The 22,467-nt window shown below is 43.5% G+C and overlaps 1 protein-coding gene across 2 annotated transcripts in view; it reads right to left on the minus strand.

Moving 5' to 3' along the window:
• Positions 1-923: 923 nt before the first annotated feature.
• STARD9 (StAR related lipid transfer domain containing 9) overlaps positions 924-22,467 on the minus strand; it is a 305,447-nt gene continuing 283,903 nt past the window's right edge. Inside the window, exons 14-19 of one of the 2 annotated variants that reach the window (XM_077261521.1) lie at positions 16,886-16,950; positions 16,547-16,752; positions 15,318-15,397; positions 10,768-10,926; positions 6,933-7,030; positions 924-6,345 (exon numbers count right to left, since the gene is read on the minus strand). In XM_077261521.1, the coding sequence (XP_077117636.1) occupies positions 6,285-6,345; positions 6,933-7,030; positions 10,768-10,926; positions 15,318-15,397; positions 16,547-16,752; positions 16,886-16,950 (669 nt within the window). In that variant the 3' untranslated portion in view covers positions 924-6,284. Of the gene's footprint in view, positions 7,031-10,767; positions 10,927-15,317; positions 15,398-16,546; positions 16,753-16,885; positions 16,951-22,467 lie in introns of both variants that reach the window. The other variant, XM_077261513.1, reaches the window with a different exon arrangement.

Below are 22,467 nucleotides of genomic sequence, written 5' to 3' on the forward strand. Positions count from 1 at the left end.
AGAGTTTAATGATTACAGATGTTTTTGCCTGATTCCTCAATTGCAACTTTTTAAAGTCACATTTGCTTTAACGCTACTCCAGTCTTAACTCCCCTCTCTCCCTGTGTAGTTTTACGCACGTTTCACAAAACCTTACAAAAATGATTGGAATTTTTTTTTAACCCCTTCATGACCTTGGGATTTTCCATTTTTCCGTGTTTGTTTTTCGCTCCCCTCCTTCCCAGAGCCATAACTTTTTTATTTTTCCGTCAATTTGGCTATGTGAGGGCTTATTTTTTGCGGGACGAGTTGTACTTTTGAACGACATCATTGGTTTTACCATGTCGTGTACTAGAAAACGGGAAAAAAATCCCAAGTGCGGTGAAATTGCAAAAAAAGTGCAGTCCCACACTTGTTTTTTGATTGGCTTTTTTGCTAGGTTCACTAAATGCTAAAACTGACCTGCCATTATGATTCTCCAGGTCACTACGAGTTCATAGACACCTAACATGACTAGGTTATTTTTTACCTAAGTGGTGAAAAAAAATTCCAAACTTTGCTAAAAAAAAAAATAAATAAATAAAAATTGCGCCATTTTCCGATACTCGTAGCGTCTCCAATTTTCACGATCTGGGGTCGGTTGAGGGCTTATTTTTTGCGTGCCGAGCTGGCATTTTTAATGATACCATTTCGGTGCAGATACGTTCTTTTGATCGCCCGTTATTGCATTTTAATGCAATGTCGCAGCGACCAAAAAAACGTAATTCTGGCTTTTCGAATTTTTTTCTCGTTATGCCGTTTAGCGATCAGGTTAATGCATTATTTTTTTATAGATCGGGCGATTCTGAACGCAGTGATACCAAATATGTGTAGGTTTGATTATTTTGTTATTGATTTATTTTGAATGGGGCGAAAGGGGGGTGACTTAAACTTTTATATATATATTTTTTTTTTCACTTTTTTTTTTTTTTTACTTTTGCCATGCTTCAATAGCCTCCATGGGAGGCTAGAAGCTGGCACAACACGATCGGCTCTGCTACATAGCAGCGATCTGATGTTCGCTGCTATGTAGCAGAAATGCAGGTGTGCTGTGAGCGCCGACCACAGGGTGACGGTCTTAGCTACCGGAGATCAGTAACCATAGAGGTCTCAAGGACCTCTATGGTTACTATTCAGAAGCATCCCCGACCTCTGATCATGTGATGGGGGTTGGCAATGCGCTCATTTCCGGCCGCCCGGCCGGAACCTCTGGTTAAATGCCGCTGTGTGCGTTTGACAGCGGCATTTAACTAGTTAATAGCGGCGGGTGAATCGCGATTTCACCCGCCGCTATTGCGGGCACATGTCAGCTGTTCAAAGCAGCTGACATGTCCCGGCTTTGATGCGGGCTCACAGCGGAGCCCTGCATCAAAGCAGGGGATCTGACCTCGGACGTACTATACCGTCCGAGGTCAGAAAGGGGTTAAACTATGCCCAAAATGCATGAAATGCATGCGCCATTTTGACTAGTTTGTAACTTAAAAAAAGCAAGTTATGATTTGGGGCCAAAAAGTACAGCTAATATTTGATGACTTATTTATTACACAACATACACTAAAAAAATGAAAATGGTTATTTAGAGAAAATTTGTGAGAACAATTTCACCCTCAAACTATTTGTGCATGCAGCGGTTTCAAAGACAAGTCCAGTAATACCTTTACGTGGCTGATCTGTAGACTGTGAGCCCTCGCGGGCAGGGTCCTCTCTAAACTCATGTTTATTGTACTTGTTTATACTTGCCCCGTTCACATGTAAAGCGCCATGGAATAAATGGTGGTATAAAAATGTATAATAATAATCTGCCAATACTGGGGAATTGATATGCAAAGGACTATGGTAGATCTGAAACCTCTGTCACTCCAGCTCTATTCCCAGTCCAGCTCTGCCTCCCTAGCAACTGACAGTCTCTGTGCTTGGAACATAGTTTGTTCCCAGAAGCATCAAAATAATTCCATCTACCTCATCGGGCTCAGAAAAACACCATACCTCTACATGCAATGGCCCTCCTTGAACTGGTCGGTCTACATGTAAGTAAGGCTAGGTTCACATTGCGTTAGGGCAATCCGTTTAGCGCTAGCGGATTGCGCTAACGCAATGTTTTTGTAGGGGTCGTGCTAACGTCCCCGCTCTCGCAGATCCCCGATCTGCGAGAGCGGGGAACGGACCTTGGGCGCGGACGCTGCAAGCAGCGTCCGAGGCGCGCTTCAAAAGAACGGCACATCGCTAGCGCGAGCCGAAAAAGGCACGCGCTAGCGGCAAAATTTACATTGCTGTCAATGGGTGCGCTAACGGACCTGTTGCACGGCGTTAATTGCGACATTTTTGCCATGCAACGCTGTCCGTTAGCGACCACCCACTAACGCAACGTGAACCTAGCCTTAGTGATGAGTAAATGTGCTCGGATAAGGTGCTAACAGTGATTTTGGCGTCCTCAAAAAATGTGTTCGATAACCTGCGGCTGCATGTCTCGTGGCTGTTCGACAGCCACAAGACATGCATGGATTGTCTGTTTGTTAGGTAATCCTTGCATGTGTTGCAGCTGTCAAACACCTACAAGACATGCAGCCGCTGGGACTCTTAACATTTTTCAAGCACACCGAAGACACTCTGTTGTTGTTTTGAACATGTTCACATAACACCTTATCTGAGCACGCTCGCTCAATGCTACTTCAGACCTAAAAAGTGGACATATAATTTTTTGAGGAAACCCACCATGACAAGTCAGGAACTTTCAAACTTGCATCCCATTTCTATCCCACTGCTTACACAGCAAACCAGGAGGGGAAAAGCTATATCTTCAAGGAAAGTTAAATTGCTAACCTGAGGATAATAAAGCCTCACAATTGAGAGGCAGATCAATTCTGATCTTCCCCTCAAGCCCTTATATTATGACCTCAAATTCTAGTGGATATGTTTACAATACTCTAGTCTCTGATCAGAAAGATATATCCATTTATCGCACACATGTCTAAACTATCAGTCCTATCGCCTCTTGTGTTAAAAAGGACTTTAATGTCCCATTTACCCCTGAAGAATTAGAAACCATGGTCAGGGACCTGCCTAATGGGAAATCCCTTGAAGCAGTTGTGTTCACATACCTCTACTAGAAAACATTCTTAGGCTATGTGCACACGTAGGGAGGGTCCTCTGCGGGTTCTCCCGCAGCGGATTTGATAAATCTGCAGGGCAAAACCGCTGCGGTTATTAACCCTGCAGATTTATCACGGTTTCTTTTGCGGTTTCCGCTGCGTGTTTACTCCTACTATTGATGCTACATATGCAGCATCAATAGTAATGTTGAACATAATTTAAAAAATGGTTATACTCACCCTCTGACGTCCCGATCCCCTCGGCGCTGCACGTGGCGGTCCGGTTCCAAAGATGCTGTGCGAGAAGGACCTTCGTGACATCACGGTCATGTGACCGCGACATCATCGCAGGCCCTGCTCACATAGCCACCCTGCGACTGGACGGCCGCGTGCAGCGCTGAGAGGTGAGTATATCATTATTTTTTATTTTAATTCTTTTTTTTTTTTTTTCTTTAACACAAATATGGTTCCCAGGGCCTGGAGGAGAGTCTCCTCTCCTCCACCCCGGGTACCATCCACACATGATCCGCTTACTTCCCGCATGGTGGGCATAGCCCCATGCAGGAAGTAAGCGGATCAATGCTTTCCTATGTGTGCAGAATCGCAGCGATTCTGCACAAAAGAAGTGACATGCTGCGGAATGTAAACCGCTGCGTTTCTGCGCGGGTTTTCCCGCAGCATGTGCACAGCGGATTGCGGTTTCCATAGGGTTTACATTTAACTGTAAACGCAATGGAAACTGCTGCGGACCCGCAGCTGCAGGAACGCTGCGGTTCTGCGATAAAAACCGCAACGTGTGCACATAGCCTTAGGCCTTTTATCTCCATATATGCTCAAAATGTTCGACTCATTCCTTACAGATTCCTCAACCCAACTAAAATCATATCACAGTAGTTCCTTAACCTGTATATCTGAAGATATTTACTAAAATGTCGGGAAATAAATAGCATTTACCTTCCAGACCTCATCCACAAAGATCGGGTCAGATTTGTATTGTACAATCTGAGGACAACCCCCATGTGACCATAGACCTGATGCATTGTGAACAGGAATGGATCATTGAGCCTAGATCAACACAAAAAAAAGCATTTGATCATTTGAATTGGCCACTCTTGGTCATAACTCTTGAATGTTTTGGTTTCTTGGGCTCCTTTCTTCAGATTATATGCACTCTTTATTCCTCTATGGCTCCTCGTCAAAATTCTTAATCCATAATTGTAAGCTATTTGTGCTTTGCATAGAACCATTTGATTCACTGATCATAAATAATCCAGACAAAGGTACAAAATCTCGGTTTTCACAGATATTTTGCTGACTTATATGCAATCCACAAATCTCTCTCCAAAAACTTGCATTGTAATCCACAAATCTCTCTCCAAAAACTTGCATTGTATCTTTGATTATGGTTTACTCTTCGGTTATAAAGTAAATGCTTCTAATACTGAGGCTTTGCCTATAAACCTTTCCCCTCAACTTGCCAAATACACTATGAAACAGATCACCACTCTTGGAAAGACTCAGCCCTGAATACCTCTGGACCTTATTGACTTCATGTTACTTTTATATAATGTAACCATCACACTTTTCCACAAATCAGAAATTGCTTAACCCCTTCACCACTTAGGGTTTTTCTATTTTTGAGTTTTCGTTTTTTTTCTGTCAATATGGCCATGTGATGCCTTGTATTTTGCAGGACAAATTGTACTTTTGAACTTAAAAAAATCTAAAGATAAAAAACGCAATTTTCTGAGGTCAGTAACGTCTCCATTTTTAATGATCTGGGGCTGGGTGAGGGCTTATTTTTAATGATGTTTTTATTAATAGCATTCTGGTATAGATGTGATGTTTTGATCACCTGTTGTTGCAATGTTGCAGCGACCAAAAAATAATTCTGACGTTTTGATTTTTTTTTCTCGTTATGAAGTTTACGGATTGGATTCATTCTTTTTATATTTTCATTGGGTGTTTCTGAATGCGCGATACCAGAATTTCGTTTTATTTTGAATGTGGCAAAAGAGTTGTAACTTTATTATTTTTTAAATTTTTAGAAACTTTTATTTAAACTTGCTTCAATAGTTGTCTTATAAGACTCAAAACTGCGATTTTCTGATCGCTTGTGCTTCACATAGCGGTGCTTCAGCCCTGCCATGTGTAGCAGAAATGCTCATCTGCTGCAGACCCCGAGTTGTCATGCCAACACATCAGTACCTGTGATCATGTGATGGGCGCGAATCTGTCATGTGCTGGGTCTAGGTTGTGAAGGGGTTGTGAAGGGGTTAACGTATAAAAGAAAGTCTTATTCACTGCCTGTATAAAAAATCAAGTTGAATTGTGGGTTGACATTCTAAAGAGGAGTTTTTCATGTAAGGTAAGAGTTGTACACACCTGTGTTTACAACTAATCTGCTCCTAGGAGAGGTCTACACAGAGGGCTGACTTCATATTTCATGAAGACTGTACATATCACAGTTAGTCCCTGTGTACTACATATAAGACCATGAAACAAAGGGAGAAGATACAGATTAGATATTAGAAAAAAAATTTTGACAGTGAGGGTGATCAATGAGTGGCACAGGCTGCCACGAGAGGTGGTGAGTTCAATGGAAGTCTTCAAACAGGCTGGACAGACATCTGTCTGGGATGGTTTAGTGACTCCTGCATTGAGCAGGGGGGGTTGGACACTGACCTCAGAGGTCCCCTCCAACTCTGACACATGTATGGACTAAGGTGTGAGACATACAAATACAATTCTTCGGCTGGAAATATAACTCCTGACATGTTTAGCTTACCAGCCATTGCCCGAGCTTCACATGTCCCTGGCAATGGTGCTGATTGTCCTACTGAAAAGACCAAACCAATACTAGGTGTCTTGAAAAGAAAGCTACATCTTATTAGGAAATGTTCCTATCTGTATTCAGTGCTGCAAACAAAGAACTTATTGGTACCATTTATATTCTTCGATTATAATAGTGCCCTCCCGCTAAGTATACAGTTGGGTATATATGCTAATGTTCATCACATATACTCTGCACACAACTATACAGTAGGTTGTCTTATTGTAAAACTGTACATCTGTTCACAGTGATTAAAGCTTATATTACAGGTCTGAGCTGCTCTGTGCTAGGGGGATCCCTGTCTGTAATTCACCTAGCACAGTCAGCTATCCTCTCTGCACTGTCTACCCTCCGCAGACAATTCTTCTGGAATAGCAACGCTGCTCTTGGACAGTTACCTGTATCCTGGAAGAGATAAATCTAGTCAGGGCTAATTCAGATTCTTCCCCTAACTTTAAGTTATACAATTTTTCAATTATTTTCTGCACCAAGACTTCTTTCTGCAGTTATTTACTTCCAAAGCATGAAAATCATTGGTCACTTCCATGTTTTGAGTCACAGATGTAGAAGAAATGGATAGAAGACTATATTGGAAAATTAGATAACTTTTCATTACACTGACACTGTAATACCCCTCTAAGTGCAGACCAACATCTGCAAATGCAATGTAAGCCATGCTGCAGGAAAGCTGTATTGTTTTATTTATTTTTTTTTGTCATCCCTGCCTTAACTTCAAGTTTAATTTTATATGCTTAATACTGTTAGAAAAGGAAAAAAGTGGGAGTGATCTGAAGAGTAGATAAATATTTTCCAATTCTGCATTTTCTATTTAAAAACAATTAAGTTATTGAAACATATCATTCAGAATGTGTGGGAGAACTGGGCCCATGCATTGTATACTTGATTCACAGCTGCCTGATGCTACATAATTCATTGCAACCCAGTGATTAAATTACAATCTTGGTATCTTAAGTCACTTTCTTGCAGATTACCTAGAGAGAAAGGTGGCCAGATTTGCAATCACCAGAGGCTGGCGCTTGCTAATCACACTGAGTAACCTGGAAGGGATTGCTGGTGCCCCAAGGTCAACCTGAAAAGGAAAAAAAAGGGGGAAACAAAAGTTTTTAAAACGAACAGAGCTTGTGTATCAGAGAGTCAGAATCACATGGTCAGTTCTTTACCTATATGCATATGTAAGTGCTATGTGTCTATATCCCCTTTACACCCAAGGGTGGTTTGCACGTTAATGACCAGGCCAATTTTTACAATTCTGACCACTGTCCCTTTATGAGGTTATAACTCTGGAACGCTTCAACGGATCCCGGTGATTCTGACATTGTTTTCTCGTCACATATTGTACTTAATGATAGTGGTAAAATTTCTTCGATATAACTTGCGTTTATTTGTGAAAAAAAAACGGAAATTTGGCGAAAATTTCGCAATTTTCCAACTTTGAATTTTTATACCCTTAAATCACAGAGATCTGTCACACAAAATACTTAATAGGTAACATTTCCCACATGTCTACTTTACATCAACACAATTTAGGAACCAAAATTTTTTTTTTTGTTAGGGAGTTATAAGGGTTAAAAGTTGACCAGCAATTTCTCATTTTTACACCATTTTTTTAGGGACCACATCTCATTTGAAGTCATTTTGAGGGGTCTATATGATAGAAAATACCCAAGTGTGACACCATTCTAAAAACTGCACCCCTCAAGGTGCTCAAAACCACATTCAAGAAATTTATTAACCCCTTCAGGTGTTTCACAGGAATTTTTTGAATGTTTAAAAATTAATATTTACATTTTTTTTTTTTTACTACACAAAATTTATTTCAGCTCCAATTTGTTTTATTTTACCAAGGGTAACAGGAGAAAATGGACCCCAAAAGTTGTACAATTTGTGCTGCGTACGCTGATCCCCCATATGTGGGGGTAAACCACTGTTTGGGCGCACCGCAGAGCTCGGAAAGGAAGGAGCGCCATTTGACTTTTCAATGCAAAATTGACTGGAATTGAGATGGGATGCCATGTTGCGTTTGGAGAGCCCCTGACGTGCCTAAACATTGAAACCCCCCACAAGTGACACCATTTTGGAAAGTAGACCCCCTAAGGAACTTATCTAGATGTGTGGTGAGAACTTTGACCCACCAAGTGCTTCACAGAAGTTTATAATGCAGAGCCGTAAATATAAAAAATCATATCTTTTCACAAAAATTCTTTTCGCCCCCAATTTTTTATTTTCCCAAGGGTAAGAGAAGAAATTGGACCCCAAAAGTTGTTGTGAAATTTGTCCTGAGTACACCGATACCCCATATGTGGGGGTAAACCACTGTTTGGGCGCATGGCAGAGCTCAGAAGGGAAAGAGCGCCATTTGACTTTTCAATGCAAAATTGACTGGAATTAAGATGGGACGCCATGTCGCGTTTGGAGAGCCCCTGATGCGCCTAAACATTAAACCCCCCCCCCCACAAGTGACACCATTTTGGAAAGTAGACCCCCTAAGGAACTTATCTAGATGTGTTTTAAGAGCTTTGATCCTACAAGTGTTTCACTACAGTTTACAACGCAGAGCCGTGAAAATAAAACTACTTTTTCCCCACAAAAATGATTTTTAGCCCCCCAAATTTATATTTTCCCAAGGGTAACAAGAGAACTTGGAACCCAAAAGTTGTTGTACAATTTGTCCCGAGTACGCTGATGCCCCATATGTTGGGGTAAACCCCTGTTTGGGCGCACGGGAAAGCTCGGAAGGGAAGGAGCACTGTTTTACTTTTTCAATGCAGAATTGGCTGGAATTGAGATCGGACGCCATGTTGCGTTTGGAGAGCCCCTGATGTGCCTAAACAGTGGAAACTCCCCAATTCTAACTGAAACCCTAATCCAAACACACCCCTAACCCTGACACACCCCTAACTAATCCCAACCGTAAATGTAATCCTAACCCTAACTTTAGCCCCAACCCTAACCCTAATGGGAAAATGGAAATAAATACATTTTTTTAATAATTTTCCCTAACTAGGGGTGATGAAGGGGGGTTTGATTTACTTTTATAGGGTATTTTATATCGTATTTTTATGATTGGCAGCCGTCACACACTAAAAGACGCTTTTTATAGCACAAAAGTTTTTGCGTCTCCACATTGAGACCTATAATTTTTCCATATTTTGGTCCAGAGAGTCATGTGAGGTCTTGTTTTTTGCAGGACGAGTTGATGTTTTTATTGGTAACATTTTCGGACACGTGACAGTTTTTGATCGCTTTTTATCCCGATTTTTGTGAGGCAGAAAAACAAAAAAACAGCTATTCAGGAATTTCTTTTGGGGGAGGCGTTTATACCGTTCCACGTTTGGTAAATTTGATAAAGCAGTTTTATTCTTCGGGTCAGTTCGATTACAGCGATACCTCATTTATATCATTTTTTTATGTTTTGGCGCTTTTATACGATTAAAAACTATTTTATAGAATAAATAATTATTTTGGCATCGCTTTATTCTGAGGACTAACTTTATTTTTTCTTTGACGCTGTATGGCAGCTCGTTTTTTGCGGGACAAGATGACGTTTTCAGCGGTACCATGGTTATTTATATCCGTCTTTTTGATCGCGTGTTATTCCACTTTTTGTTCGGCGGTATGATAAAGCATTGTTTTTTGCCTCGTTTTTTTTTTTTTTCTCCTACGGTGTTCACTGAAGGGGTTAACTAGTGATATAGTTTTATAGGTGGGGTCGTTACGGACGCGGCGATACTAAATATGTGTACTTTTATTTTTTATTTTTTTAATTTAGATAAAGAAATGTATTTATGGGAATATATATATTTTTTTCTTTATTTAGGAATTTATTTATTTATTTTTTTTTTTACACTTTGTCCCAGGGGGGGGGGGGAGACATCACAGATCGCTGATCTGACAGTCTGCACAGCACTCTGTCAGATCGGCGATCTGACTTACAGTGCTGCAGGCTTACCAGCGCCTGCTCTGAGCAGGCGCTTGGTAAGCCACCTCCCTCCCTGCAGGACCCGGATGCCGCAGCCATCTTGGATCCGGGCACCTACAGCGAGGAGGAGGTAAGAGACCCTCGCAGCAACGCGATCACATCGCGTTGCTCCGAGGGTCTCAGGGAAGCACGCAGGGAGCCCCCTCCCTGCGCGATGCTTCCCTGTACCGCCGGCACACCGCGATCATGTTTGATCGCGGTGTGCCGGGGGTTAATGTGCCGGGGGCGGTCCGTGACCGCTTCTGGCACATAGTGCCTGATGTCAGCTGCGATAGTCAGCTGACACCCGGCTGCGATCGGCCGCGCTCCCCCCGTGAGTGCCGCCGATCGCGCTGGACGTACTATTCCGTCGGTGGTCATACGGGCCCACCCCACCTCGACGGGATTGTACGTCCAATGTCAGAAAGGGGATATACACGTATGTGTATATTTGTGTGTGCCCTATGTAATATACAGATGCGTATGTATGTGCGTGCTGTGTGCAACATGTTAGCATTTGGGGCCCCAATTTTCCCAAAACCAGCTCCGCAAGGGGGTATGCACTTAATATCAGTAATCAGAATAACTGAAAAATAATTTCCAGTGAATAACGTGATCCTGAGAATCAAAGGGTCACAACACAATTTGAGCACAGAACCACTACCAGTCACCTGCCATATTTCGTACTGCTGCGCTAATGGATCAGATCTGCAACATGAGGCTATAAACTGCTACAAAATGTACGTTATGTGTAATAGTGCATGAGTGACCAAAAGAGGTTACTGCTACTGACATTGTAATAGCAGAGAACACCTTTGAAGTTTTATGCCACTACTCATCATTCCTACCTGGATCATGTATATGACTCTTGTGATGTCTTCTCCATGGAGGTTATCGGGCTGTAGAATCCATGCGCTAGGCAGGAGCTCTCCTCGTACAGTGTCTTTACTAGGACGTGGCATATCCTCATTATACACAGATTGGAAGCACAGGCTGTAACACTTCTCCTGTGAGGAGGAAACAAATATTAATATGATGTACTATGACCAAGGACAACATCTGCAAGGAGTTTGTATGCTCTCCCAAGCGTTTGTGTGGGTTTCTTCCGGGTTCTCAAATTTCCTCCCACATTCCAAACACATACTGATAGGGAATTTAGATAGTGAGCCCCATCATGGACAGCAATGATGTGTGCAAACTGTAAAGCGCTGTGGAATATGTTGGCACTATATAAATAAAAAGATTATTATTATTACGGATAACACCCACCTAAGGCCTTATTCAGACATCAGTCCTTATTCTCGTACACAAAAATGGTCCGATTTTCATCAGGACCGGTGTCTCATTTTAGTGTCTTGGTTTTTACCATCAGTATTTCCATATGACATGTGGGAAAATAAATGCAAACCTTCTCCTATACATTATAATGTAAAAAACAGACAGCAAACAGATTTAATTACTGATCTTCATGGACCTATTGCATTGGTGACTTTGCCGAAAAAAACACGTCCATTTTTCATCAACCTGCAGTGTGCAAAATAAATAGGACAAGAACAGATCTGTAAACTATAATGGGTAGTTCTTCTATCCTTCAAAGACTCAGCTGCAACATGCAAGTGAAAATGAACGTCTGAATGAGGTCTTAGGTCATGTACTGTATTTTTCGGACTACAAGAAGCACTTTCCCCCCCCCAAAAAAAAGGGGGGGAAATGGGGGGTGCGTCTTATAGTTGGGATGCAGGCTTACCGGCAGTGGTGTGGCGGCAGAGGTGCGGGGATGATGAGGCGCAGTGAGCGGTATGGCGTGAGCGGGGTCCCTTCCACAGGTGAGGTGACGCAGCAGCCCGTTAAGCAGCAGAGCCGGGTGAATCACGGCTTTATCGGTGGCCATCTTACTGAGGCCACGCGTGCGCAGATGGAGTGCTCTGCTTCCCGGGGCTTCAGGAAAATGGCCGCGCGTGCGCAGATGGAGACCGCGGCGGCCATTTTCCTGAAGCCGAGATCTAAATCTACGAACTCGGCTTCAGGAAAATGGCCGCTGCGATCTCCATCTGCACACGCGTGGCCTCCCACGGCCATTTTCCTGAAGCCCCGGGAAGCAGATCACTTCATCTGCGCACGCGCGGCCTCAGGAAGATGGCTGCCGCCACCACTGATAAAGCCATGATTCACCCGGCTCTGCTGCTTACCTTGGATACCGGGCCGCTGCGTCACCTCACCTTTGGAAGGGACCCTGCTCACGCCATAACGCTCATTGCGCCTCATCATCCCTGCACCTCTTCCGCCGCCACAGCTCTGCTGCAAGCCCCCCATGGACACCAGGCCGTGGCGTCGCCCACCTAAACAGGAAGGGACCCTGCTCAGGTGCACGCCATATCGCCACAACACTGCACCTCTGCCGACACCATGCCTCCTGTAAATTCGGGCAATAAGACGGACCCCCATCTTATAAAAAAAAATATTTTTTTCTGCAATTTTCACCCCAAGTTTGGGGTACGTCTTAAGGTCCGGTGCGTCTTTTAGTCCAAAAAATACGGTACATATCACCTATTCGTGATTAACATCTATTCATGGACATAGAAAATTGATGCTTCAGTCGGCACCTTTAAAATGCATTGTAAAAAAAAAAAAAAGTATGTACGGTTACCTTTTATAATTATAGGCCATTGTCTGCAATATGTTGGACATATACATTTTACATACACTGCTCACAAAAATAAAGGGAACACAAACAACAGAATATAACTCCAAGTAAATCAAACCTGTGAAATCAAACTGTCCACTTAGGAAGCAACACTGTTTGACAATCAATTTCACATGCTGTTGTGCAAATGGAATAGACAACAGATGGAAATTATTGGCAATTATCAAGACACACTCAATAATAGGAGTGGTCCCGCTGGTGGGGACCACAGACCACATCTCAGTACCAATGCTTTCTGACTGATGTTTTGGTCACTTGAATGTTGGTTGTGCTTTCACACTCGTGGTAGCATGCGACGGACTCTACAACCCACACAAGTGGCTCAGGTAGTGCAGCTCATCCAGTATGGCACATCAATTTGAGCTGTGGCAAGAAGGTTTGCTGTGTCTGTCAGCGTAGTTTCCAGAGGCTGGAGGCGCTACCAGGAGACAGGCCAGTACACCAGGAGACGTGGAGGGGGCCGTAGGAGGGCAAAAGCCTAACAGCAAGACCGCTACCTCAGCCTTTGTGCAAGGAGGAACAGGAGGAGCACTGCCAGAGCCCTGCAAAATGACCTCCAGCAGGCCACAAATGTGCATGTGTCTGCACAAACGGTTAGAAACCGACTCCATGAGGATGGTCTGAGTGCCCGAAGTCCACAGATGGGGGTTGTGCTCACAGCCCAACACCGTGCAGGACGCTTGGTATTTGCAACAGAACATCAGGATTGGCAAATTTGCCACTGGCGCCCTGTGCTCTTCACAGATTAAAGGTTCACCCTGAGCACATGTGACAGAGTCTGCAGATGCAGTGGAGAGCGATCTGCTGCCTGCAACATCCTTCAGCATGACCGGTTTGGCAGTGGGTCAGTAATGGTGTGGGGTGGCATTTCTTTGGAGGGCCGCACAGCCCTCCATGTGCTCACCAGAGGTAGCCTGACTGCCATTAGGTACCGAGATGAGATCTTCAGACCACTTGTGAGACCATATGCTGGTGCGGTTTGCCATGGGTTCCTCCTAATGCAGGACAATGCCAGACCTAATGTGGCTGGAGTGTGTCAGCAGTTCCTGCAAGATGAAGGCACTGAAGCTATGGACTGGCCCGCCTGTTCCCCAGACCTGAATCTGATTGAACACATCTGGGACATTATGTGTCGCACCATCCACCAACGTCATGTTGCACTGTCCGGGAGTTGGCGGATGCTTTAGTCCAGGTCTGAGAGGAGATCCCTCAGGAGACCATCCACCACCTCATCTGGAGCATGCCCAGACGTTGTAGGGAGGTCATACATTTCCTTGTCTTGAGGCATTTCCACTTAAGTTGGATCAGCCTGTACCTTCATTTTCCACTTTGATTTTGAGCATCATTCCACCTCCAGACCTCCTTTGGATATTAGTTGTGATTTACGTTGATCATTTTTAGGCTTTATTGTTCTCAACACATTCCACTACGTAATGAATAAAGATTTACAACTGGAATATTTCATTCAGTGATATCTAGGATGTGGGATTTTAGTGTTCCCTTTATTTTTTTGAGAAGTATCTAAGAATGATTATAGTGATGGATGCTGCTGTACGTAGTAAGCATTGGTAGTACTATCCATGCAACAGTTTGTGGGGATTTAGCCACCACCTTTCCAGACTATTGTAAGCTGGACCTGCCAATATCATTGGATTTGGTAATGTGTATGGGGACTGAGGACAACTGATTATTGGGGAGATGTTGATCAGCAATGGCAGGGGTTGGGCCAAACTGCACAAGATTTTTGGTTGCTGATAGAAAGGCCTTGACTAACAAAAGTAGCAGAATAAAGTGAGTGTTTCTAAATAAAGTTTATTAAATAAAATCCAAGTTGTGATTAGGCCGGTTTCACACGTCAGTGATTCCGGTACGTGAGGTGACAGTTTCCTCACGTACCGGAGACACTGACACACGTAGACCCATAAAAATCAATGCATCTGTTCAGATGTCATTGATTTTTTGCGGACCGTGTCTCCGTGTGCCAAACACGGAGACATGTCAGTGTTCGTGGGAGCGCACGTTTTACACGGACCCAATAGAGTCAATGGGTCCGCGTAAAACACGGACCTCACACGGACATTCTCCGTCTGGGGTCCGTGTGCGTGCAGGAGACAGCGCTAAAGTAAGCGCTGTCCCCCCCACATGGTGCTGAAGCCGCGATTCATATCTTCCCTGCAGCAGCGTTTGCTGTAGAGAAAATATGAAGAATAGTGTTAAAAATAAAGATTTAGGTGTCCGCCGCCCCCCCACCCCCTGTGCGCCCCCCCCGCTGTCCTGAAAATACTCACCCGCTCCCACGTTGGCTGTCACACCTTCCTGGTCTGGCCGCGCCTCCTACTGTATGCGGTCACGTGGGGCCGATCATTTACAATCATGAATAGTCGGCTCCGCCCCTATGGGAGGTGGAGCCACATATTCATGACTGTAAATGATCGGCCCCACGTGACTGCATGCAGGAGAAGCCGCGGCCAGACCTGGAAGCAGCACGTATGGCCTCCGTGAGTTCCCAGGCACACGGACACGGATAACTCCGGTACCGATTTATTCCGGTACCGGAATTATCTGGACGTGTGGGACAGCCCTTAGAGTTTTTATTTTACAAGATTGGAATGTGACACAAATACCATTTTGTGATCTAAATCTACATCATGATAGTGTATTACAACAAACATCAAGCATTAGTAAATATCTTACTTGTTTATATTCCACAGCCATACAACAGAAGTCCCTGGGTTGTTTTAGATAGCAAAGAGACATGTCAGTCATCACATGCACTAGGAAAGAAAAGAAATATCTACAATAAGCCGGAACTCCCAAAAATAAAAACATTACTAGAAATCTGAATGAATTAAAGAAGTAGTCCCATCAAAGTTTTTATCCTTGTATATGATACATTTTCTAAATGGGATATAATCAGCAGTGGGGACTGCAGGGATCTGTGCTAGGACCAATTTTTTACCTCTTTACTCTCAATCCCATACACAGTCATTAATAAAGTGTCAGTGTTTGCTGATCACACCAAACTATGTAGGATACTAAAATCTGACCTTGACTTTACAATATTGCAAACCAATCTGAATGGGCAAACACTTGGCAAATGAGGTTTAATGTAGATAAATGTAGCGTAATGCACCTAGGACAGAGTAATCTTATTGCTGCATATATATTAACCCCTTCATGACCCGGGGTATTTTCATTTTTTCGTTTTTCGCACCCCTCCTTCTCAGAGCCAGAACTTTTTTATTTTTCCGTCAATATGGCCATGTGAGGGCTTATCTTTTGTGGGACAAGTTGTAGTTTTGAACGACATCATTGGTTTTAGCATGTCATGTACTAGAAAATGGGTAAAAATTACAAGTACGGTGAAATTGCAAAAAAAGGTGCAATCCCACACTTGTTTTTTTGCTTGGCTTTTTAGACCTAATGGAAAAGAGAAGAATTAGCTGGGTAGAAAGGAAAAATTAGCAATTGGAAGTACACAGTGCTATATAACATGATGACTGCATTATATTAAGAGGATGAACATTTTGATGAGAGGAGGAATGCTTCTTTAAAGTGGAAAGTATGTTTTACAGCATTGTATCTGGCGGTGAGTAACGAGTTAAAGAGTACAGATGTTATTCCAATTTATTCAAATTTGTTTTTCATTGGAGAACATGGGAAAACCATGGGCATATGCACCAGCTTGGACTTGAACACTTGGGGGGAGGGGGGGGGGGGGGAAGAGGTTGGAAAACCGTTAGCTTCATGCCAAAAGGGGAACAGAAACATATCAGATTTCCTTCCTCTAGTCGGAGGCAGAATGTGGTGCATTTGTATTGTACTGTAAAGTGCTGCACATTTGCAGTGGAAATCCCACTGGAAGCCCCAAAGCTGGAAGAGTTTACTAAGGACTGGTTGAGATGGGAATAGATAGCACTTACCCAACTGAATATTGCTGCTCACTCTCTCATGTACACAGGCTGTAAGGATGGATTGGTCATACAAACGCCTTGTGCTAATGTCTTTCACCATGCACCAGACATCATGAATTGGCCTTCTAATGACTCCAGCCCCAATAAATCCATGCTTTGTGGCCGATGAGAAAGCTTTATAATACACCAATACATCTCTCTCTGTGCTCTGGTATCTGGAATGTAAACAAAGCTATGACAATTTACATTAACAGGAGCAGGATAAATAAAAGTATGTATCATCATCTACATGTGTATCATTTGTTACAGTGGAAAAAAATATATGTTTTAATATTGAGGCTTGCTTACATCCATCCAGCTGCTGCTTGGCGATTATATAACTTCTTTATATTGTAGGAACAAGCAGTCATTACCTGAAAAAAAAAAAAGTTGTTTGATATAAATCATACAGCTGGATACACTTTTAGCTTTGTGTTTTGGGTAATCCTGTTGGAGAACCCATGACCTGGGATTCAGGCCAAGTTTTCTGATACTGGGCAGCACATTTCGCTCCAGAAAGCCTTGATAGTCATAAAATTTCATTGTACCCTGCACAGCATCAAGACCCCTGTTGACAGATGCCGCAAACCAGCTCCAAAACATAACCGAGCCTCCTCTATGTCTCACAGTATGTACAATGTTCTTTTCTTTGCTTCACTGTTATGTCTGTAAAAACAGCTGATGTGATGTGCCAAATAGCTCAGTCTTTAATCTCTTCATATGTGGCTTGTCATGCATTTTGGCAAAGTTTAGTCTCACTTTCATATGATTTGCTTTTAAAACTGGTTTCCTCCTTGATTGTCTTTCTTGAAGACCACTTTGGCTAAAACAGAGATGAATGGTGCAATCTCATACTGACCTACCATGTAGGGGAGACAGCTAGCATGTGGAAGAAGGTCCATAAGACCAACCAAGAACTTTTGGGGCTGAATGAAAAATGCTGTGTGTAGCGTAAAGCTAACACTGCACATCACCATGAAAACACAATCACCACTGTCAAACATGGTGGTGACAGCACCATGCTGTGTGGAGACTTTTCTTCAGCAAGGATAGGGAAGATGGGCAGAGTTGATAGGAAAATGGATGAAGCTAAATACAGGGCAATCCTGAAGGAATACCTACTGTAGTCCGCAAAAGATTTGAGACTGGGGTGTAGGTTCACCTTTGAGCAGGACAACAACCCTAATCATACTGCCAGAGCTACATTGGATGGTTAAAGGTATGTGCACACGCTGCGGATTTTGCTACGTTTCCGCAGCTGCGGGTCCGCAGCGGTTTCCCATGCATTTACAGTACCATGTAAAGCTATGGGAAATGAAATCCGCAGTGCACATGCTGCGGAAAAAAATGCGCGGAAACGCAGCGGTTTATTTTCCGCAGCATGTCAATTATTTGTGCGGATTCCGCTGCGGGTTTACACTTGCTCCAATAGAAAACTGCAGGTGTAAACCCGCAGTGGAAACCGCAATAGAAACCGCGATAAATCTGCAGTAAAAACCGCAGTGGTTTTGCACTGCAGATTAATCAAAACCGCTGCGGAAAATTCCGCAATGGAATCCGCAGCATGTGCACATGGCCTTAGATCAAACCATATTGATGTGTGTGTGAATGGCCCAGTCACAGTCCAGACTTAAATTCCTTTGAGAGACTGGCAAGATGTGGAAATTGCTGTTCATAGATACCTCCATCCAATCTCACTGAGTGTGCAAAAAAGAACAGGCAAAATTTTCAGCTTTTAAATGTGCAAACCTGGTAGAGACAGATCCCAAAAGATGTGCAGCAGTAACTGCAGTGAAAGGTTGTCCTACAATTTTTTTTTTTACTCTGAGCGGGGGGCTGAATACAAATATATAAATGCTCATCACAATTTTCAGATTTACACTTTTAAAGTATTTAGAAAACCATGTATCATTTCCTTTACATATCAAAAATACTTGCTATTTTGTGTTGGTATATTGTCACAACTCTTATCGGGTGTCCCAGGGGCTCCTTCCCTGTCTCTAACGCTAGGGGTGCCCTAGGTCGCCCTGTTCCCCGGATTACTTCTGATGGTGTAGATGCCGATGCCACGTACCTTGCCTTAGCTCCTCAATCCACCCTCAGTCTGTAACCTTCCCCCACCCAGGGAAGAGGGGAGTAGTAGTGTACCGTAATACACCAACCAGACTAAAGGTACCTTCACACTGAACGATATCGCTAGCGATCCGTGACGTTGCAGCGTCCTGGCTAGAGATATCGTTGAGTTTGACAGGCAGCAGCGATCAGGATCCTGCTGTGCCATCGTTGGTCGGAGCAGAAAGGCCAGAACTTTATTTAGTCGCTGGATCTCCCGTAGACATCGCTAAATCGGCGTGTGTGACGCCGATTCAGCGATGTCTTCACTGGTAACCAGGGTAAACATCAGGTTACTAAGCGCAGGGCCGCGCTTAGTAACCCGATGTTTACCCTGGTTACCAGCGTAAACGTAAAAAAAAAAAAAAAACACTACATACTTACATTCCGGTGTCTGTCTCCCGGCGCTGTGCTTCTCTGCACGGTGTAAGCGCCGGCCGGAAAGCAGAGCACAGCGGTGACGTCACCGCTGTGCTTTCCGGCTGGCGCTTACAGTGCAGAGAAGTACAGCACCGGGGGACAGACACCGGAATGTAAGTATGTAGTGGGTTTTTTTTTTACGTTTACGCTGGTAACCAGGGTAAACATCGGGTTACTAAGCGCGGCCCTGCGCTTAGTAACCCGATGTTTACCCTGGTTACCAGGGGACTTCGCATAGTTGGTCGCTGGAGAGCTGTCTGTGACAGCTCTCCAGCGACCACACAGCGACGCTGCAGCGATCGGGATCGTTGTCTAGATCGCTGCAGCGTCGCTAAATGTGACGGTACCTTAACAAGGTAATACAAACAGGGATAATGGAAAATACCAATAATACAAATATACTTACACAAACAGCAGAGGTAAACACTGGGGAGTGGGGGATGGGGTTAAACCAAAAGTGGGAGAAAAGGAATTTTCACACACTCAAAACCTAGCAACAGTCACAGATAAATCCACCAAACGCCTTCTCCAATAACACACAACAACCTCCAGCCATGCAGCAAAAGCTAGGTCTGACAATGAGTGCTAGCCACTGACCAGATTATATAGGAGATGGGAGTGGCTAACAGTGCACAGCTGAGAGCCTTAATGCAGGAAGCTTCCAGGAGGTCACATTTGAGCAGATTAACCCCTGAACTGCTAAAATAAATTTATACTGTTTAATATGAAGGTGAAATTCTTCTAATCAATGCAGAAGTAGGAGAAATCAGACGCTGCGGTCTCCTGATTCCTATTGTGGTAACCCGTGACACATATCGCATAAAATCCCAATAAAATAAATTTAAGTTTGTGGCTGTGACATGAAAAAATGTGGAAACGTTCACGGGGTATGAATACACAGGCTGATTGGACGCCTGTTAATGGTAACGCAGAGTCTCATGATGCTTCAGGAATGCAGTTTAAATACCAAGAGGAATAAAGCTATTCAATTTTATATACTTAATCAAATGATTAGGCAGTGGTTATAAAAATATACAAGAGATGCTACAAAGGTACAAGACAATACTGTATATACAAGTAATAAAGAGAATCCAGAGAATAAAGAGAATTCAGCACTCAAAAGTAGGTAAGATGAAGAAATACATGAAGTTTGCCAGTACCGTATACTGAAAAACAGCCCAACACCATGATGTTCCCACCTCCAAACTTCACTGTTGGAAGGGTGTTTTTGGGGTGATATGCAGTGCCTTTTGGTCTCCAAACATTGTGTGTATCATGGCATCCAAAGAGTTCAATTTTGGTCTCATCTGACCAGACTATTCTCCCATTATTTCCCAGGCTTGTCTAAATGTCGTTGAGCAAACTGTAAACGCGCTTGAACATGTTTTTTGCTCAGCAATGGAGTTTTGCATGGTAAGCATCCATACAGGTCATGGCGGTTGAGTGCATTACTTATGTTTTGTTTTTAAACAATAGTACCTGCTGATTCCAGGTTTTGCTGTAGCTCTCCACAGGTGGCCCTTGGCTCTTGGATAACTCTTCTAATAATTATTTTCACTCCTTTTACTGAACTCTTGCGGGGAGCACCTGGTCGTGGACGGTTTATGGTGAAATTATGTTCTTTCCACTTCTGGATACTGGTGTCAACACTGCTCACTGGAGCCTTCGGTAGTTTAGAAATTCTTCTGTAAACAATGCCATCAGTATGGTTTGCAACAATAAGGTTGCAAAGGTATTGAGACAGGTCACTTGTTTTACCCATCACAAGATTGTTTCTCATTTTTACACAAATTGTCTCTTCAGAGAGGAAGAGGACTAGAACTCTAGTGCCACCTATTGGAAGTAGCAATCCTAAAAGTAAATGTCGACCCTTTAACGAGACTTGTCGCATGACTTAGGATAAAAGCCAAACCAGCATCTCAATTTGCAGACACTGCACTGACGAGGGGCAGTACCCGAAAACACAAAGTGTGAGATCTGGTTTGGCTGTACTCTCTGCAAGGAGAAATGATACTTCTTGGATTCCGGTCAGATGCCTCTCATACAGCCAAACCAGATCTCACACTTTGCACTGACAAGGGGCAGTACCCCGAAACACAGTGTCTGCAAATTGAGATTCTGGTCTGTCTTTTATCCTAAGTCATGTGACAAGGCTCGTTAAAGGGTCGTCATTGACTTTTAGGATAGCTACTTCCAATAGGTGGCACTAGAGTTCTTGTTCTTTTTCTCTCTGAAGAGACAATTTGCATATTTCCCAGAGGAGCATTGTGGCTTTTAGTCTCCTCATCTCGGCATGCTTAACATGTCACTCTCTTCAAGGTGAAACACGGGTATTACTTACCTAGTAATGTGTTTTTTCATGACCCATGATGGCAACACGAGAGAGGGGATCTGCCCCTCAAGGACAGGAAAACTTCAAGATAAAAAGGGCGGCTCCTCTCTTCGCATCAGTTATTTTCCAGAGCATGAGAGGAACTCCGCTGATTAGTGTATATTCAAATCATACCTCCATTTATACTTTACATTTCTACCAACACCCAAGGGAGTGTCTAACTATAATGATGCACCGAAACAAAAACGTGATCAATAGGGAGGGAATATAAGGGTGCCGTCATGGGTCATGAAAAAACACATTACCAGGTAAGTAATAAATGTGTTTTCTCATCATCCATGATGGCACCACGAGAGAATTAGAGACTTGTAGTTACTTAGGGAGGGATCACGGCTTGTAACACCCTTCTCCTGAATGAGGTCAGAGGAAGCAGACAGATCCAACCTATAGTGTCTGAAGACAGAATAAGAGGACCAAGTAGCCACCTTACAAATTTGGTCGATGGAAGCATCTGCTCTCTCCGCCCATGATGTCGCCATGGCTCTTGTGGAATGGGCCTTCAGACCTTCAGGAATAGCCCTGCCTGCATTGACATAAGCTATTTTATAGCTAGATGGGTGAGAGAGTCCATTAGTCTGTTTGGACACCCTAAGGCCCTTTCTGGACCCCTGAAAAGAGACAAATAGAGCCCTCTGCTTTCTCCAGGGCTCTGTTACCTCCAAGTAGCGTAGGAGTCATCTTCTACCATCCAGGCAATGAAGCCTCTCCTCTTTCTGGTTACTCGGGTTAAGACAGATGGCAGTATTATTTCCTGAACTCTATGGAATTTTGATACCACTTTGGGGAGGTAAGCTGGGTCCAACCTCAACACTACTCTATTGTCCATGACCTGAGTGTAGGGAGGGTCTGCCGATAAAGCTTGTAAGTCCCCTATCCTAGAGGCTGAAGTGTGTGCCACTAGTAAGACTGTTTTTAATGAAATTACCTTCTCCGAAATAGAGTGTAAGGGCTCAAAGGGATTCTCCGC

This window comes from Ranitomeya variabilis, chromosome 1, assembly GCF_051348905.1.
Source record: "Ranitomeya variabilis isolate aRanVar5 chromosome 1, aRanVar5.hap1, whole genome shotgun sequence".
In the NCBI taxonomy this organism is placed as follows: Eukaryota; Metazoa; Chordata; class Amphibia; order Anura; family Dendrobatidae; genus Ranitomeya; species Ranitomeya variabilis.